The 3,245-nt window shown below is 36.3% G+C and overlaps 1 protein-coding gene across 1 annotated transcript; it reads left to right on the top strand.

Annotated features, from left to right (window-relative positions):
* Window positions 1-951: 951 nt before the first annotated feature.
* Window positions 952-1,521, top strand: LOC125178015 (DNA replication ATP-dependent helicase/nuclease DNA2-like; the record flags this gene model as incomplete). Its single annotated transcript, XM_047880865.1, has 2 exons — window positions 952-1,054; window positions 1,354-1,521. Coding segments are annotated over exons 1-2 (264 nt in total), but the record flags the coding sequence as incomplete, so codon positions are not given.
* Window positions 1,522-3,245: the final 1,724 nt, after the last annotated feature.

The following is a 3,245-nucleotide window of genomic DNA, read 5'->3' as shown; positions in this document are numbered from 1 at the left end:
TAGGATAGGTTGCAGTGTTGGATTATGTCTCTCTTTACCACCTCATGTTCTGGAGGTTGCAGTGTTAGATCATGTAGGTATATCCTATTGTATCTAAGGTCTCTCTTTGCCGCCTCATGTTCTGTAGGATAGGTTGCAGTGTTGGATTATGTCTCTCTTAACCACCTCATGTTCTGGAGGTTGCAGTGTTAGATCATGTATAGCCTAATGGATCTCAGGCCTGTCTATACCGCGTCATGTTCCGTGGCATGCATTGCAGTGTTCGATCATGTATCCAATTGTATCTCAGGTCTCTCTTTACCGCCTCATGTTCCGTGGTATGCGTTGCAGTGTACGATCAAGTGACAGTAATAAACATGCTGAACAAGCTTCCTGGGTTGCTAGGTTATTCTAGTTGCTGTGTGTAAGCACATGGACTGCATTTTGAGTTTATCACGTGAAACCCTTCAATAAAAAGATTGGTATTTCTGATTTGACATTCGCTAACATGAAAGGCTAACATTTAAATTAACAAATTAAAATTGTACTCAACGTCACATTTGGTACCTATACTTACTTATCATTTAGTTCACCTGACACTAGGTGCAATAAGAATGGAATCATATGATTTTTAGTTTTTACCGACTCCGACCCACTTGTGCACTGACGGCAGTGAGGTTTCCCTCGATACTTTAAAATTTTTTGTGCTTCTGAATATAGAGTAGATATTGCATTCATCTCTCCACTGGAAGTCGCACTCGGTGCGTAAAGTTACAACATTGTTTTCCATAATGAATTAACTGACACGAAAATCCCATTGATAATCTGTGCATTGTGATATGTTGCACTATGCTGATTAAAAAATTGAACACAAAGCACCGAGTCTCATATTTATTTCTTAACTCCATTTTTATCTCCTCAAAAACTAGTAAAATTACTTATCAGAATGAAAAATTTTCCACTGCACAGGTCTGGCGACATGGAAGAAGTCACCACTGGTCACCTGGAGAAGCGTGAACTCCTGCAGCTGCGTAACGAGATGGCATCATACTTTGCCAGGCCACCTGCTGTGCAGGTAATTTCGAAATCTCGGTATTCCACTTCGATAAAATTCAATTAACATCTCAATTGGCAAATGTGTGTGTACTGCTGCCCAATATTTTTCAAATTTTCTTGCTGATTTGGCTTTAAACATTGATTTTGTTAATATTGGCTTTAATACAATTATTCCTCAAATTGCGTTCTAGTTTCAATCTAGTTGCGTTCAGAATTTGATAAGATAAGAACGATCTGGAAGATAAAATAAAATAAGAATACATTGCAACCATCATATAAACTAAGATAAAATAGAATAACAAGAATCAATCCCTGCAGAAGGATGGGAAACTGGCCTTACCCTCGTTGCCCTCACCCATCGACCGTGAGAGGGCGTGTCAGGGCTGCCCTCACCTGCTGGTATGCACTGCCCTCAACACAGCTCCTCCCTCACCACCTCATGCCATGGCTTCCCTCGTGCCCGCTACCCTCGCACATCTACAACCTGTCAGTTCTTTTATGATTTACAGTTTTTTCCATTTTTATTCATTTTCATTTCATATTTGTTTCATATCATGTCCTACTTTTCACATTGAGGTTTATTGCAGATTATAAGAAAAACCTTTGGTTTTTTGAATTTTATGAATTGACTTATCTCATTATCACAATATGTTATTGTTCTTTTGAGAGTAATATCGCCTATGTCGCCTGTGAAGCTTTTTAGCTTAGATACCTGCGCTCCGACGTTTTTTTATTGTGTGCTCTCGTGTGAATAAAGAATAAAAAAGTACTTTATTTATTATAAAACTTTTCTCCGGGAATGAATGATAAATTATATTGCGGATGATAACTTACAAAGGGAAATGAAAATAAATTACTAACATAAATCTTGAAAATATTATTTCATTTCTTTTTCGCGATTAAATAAGAATTTTAAGACTAAATACATATCTGGCATATTAAAACTTTTTTAGATGATAATTGATTATTTTATCTAGGTACGTACTCGGAGACTTGAATGTAGATCATATTCCCAGAGCTGGGCAGCGCTACTTTGAAATGTAGCGGTGCTACCGCTACAGTAATATGTAGCGCCGCTGCATTAGCCGCTACAATGGCCAAAATTAGTGGAAATCCCTAAATATTTATTGTTCTGCTATTAGGATTTACTCATAAACATTTCATGATAATAAAACATTTTCAAAACATATCAATGCAACTTTATAGCAATTAACCTAACCGAACTAGTGCGGGTTAGATACAGTAAATAAAAGTTAGTTATTTTTATGTTTTACCTTCCTTACATGAATGTCTACTTTAATCTACCAATCTCAAAAATTATCCACATATACATAAAAAATCAGTCTTTTTTTGTATATACATGTATATGTGGATTATTTTTGAGATTGGTAGATTAAAGTAGACATCCATGTAGGGAAGGTGAAACATAAAAATAACTGTGTAAAAATAACTGTAAGCAAACTGAAATATGAGAAAAAACCTGTAAGTGGTAAGTGGTAGCAACTTATCAAGTAACAACTAACATGTTGACACTAGCTAGTAACAGGCTGAGGTTGACAACATTACACCGAAATCTTTCGTACAGTTTTATTCTGTAATTTGTATTATGTACGGTATGTATCATGCTGGTTTTTAAATAATATTTAATACTATTAAGTAAAATCTAAAGCAGTGGTTCCCCAACTTTTTCAGGCTTGCGCCCCCTTTGGCTCCCTAGTGAATTTCTATCGCCCCCCGCAGACATACTCCTCTTTCTTGAAATTTAGTACGCTGTAATTTTAAAAGATAAAGGTTAAACGCAAATGTGTAGTTCACAAATAGAACCCCATTTAGTGAACCAATATGTTTTTCAGCTGTTTTAACTGTTTCAGCACTAGAAACCTAGGACGTCTCGGGCAAATGTACGGCCGTACTCGTGGCCGGTCGCACGAGTAATCTCCAAATTCAATTATTAAGTAATATCTCCCAAACTAATGAACGCAGTTCAGTGAAACTTGGAACACGTATACATCAGAAACTAACGCGGATTTTTAGCTCGTAAAAATGATTAAATTTTACCTTCATTCGTGAGTTATATTGCGATACAGGCCAAAATTCGCAGCTAGTGATCACAGAATTTCTTCCAAACTACTGAACAGATTTGAACGAAATTTTGAATATACTTCCTAACTACCAAACGGTGATTTTTTTAGCTTGTAAAAAAAATTTCG

The sequence above is a fragment of the Hyalella azteca genome, unplaced genomic scaffold (assembly GCF_000764305.2).
Source record: "Hyalella azteca isolate HAZT.00-mixed unplaced genomic scaffold, Hazt_2.0.2 contig6486, whole genome shotgun sequence".
NCBI classification, from domain to species: domain Eukaryota; kingdom Metazoa; phylum Arthropoda; class Malacostraca; order Amphipoda; family Hyalellidae; genus Hyalella; species Hyalella azteca.
The sequence above is the reverse complement of the archived record's forward strand: the minus strand, read 5'-3'. Positions and strand labels throughout refer to the sequence as shown.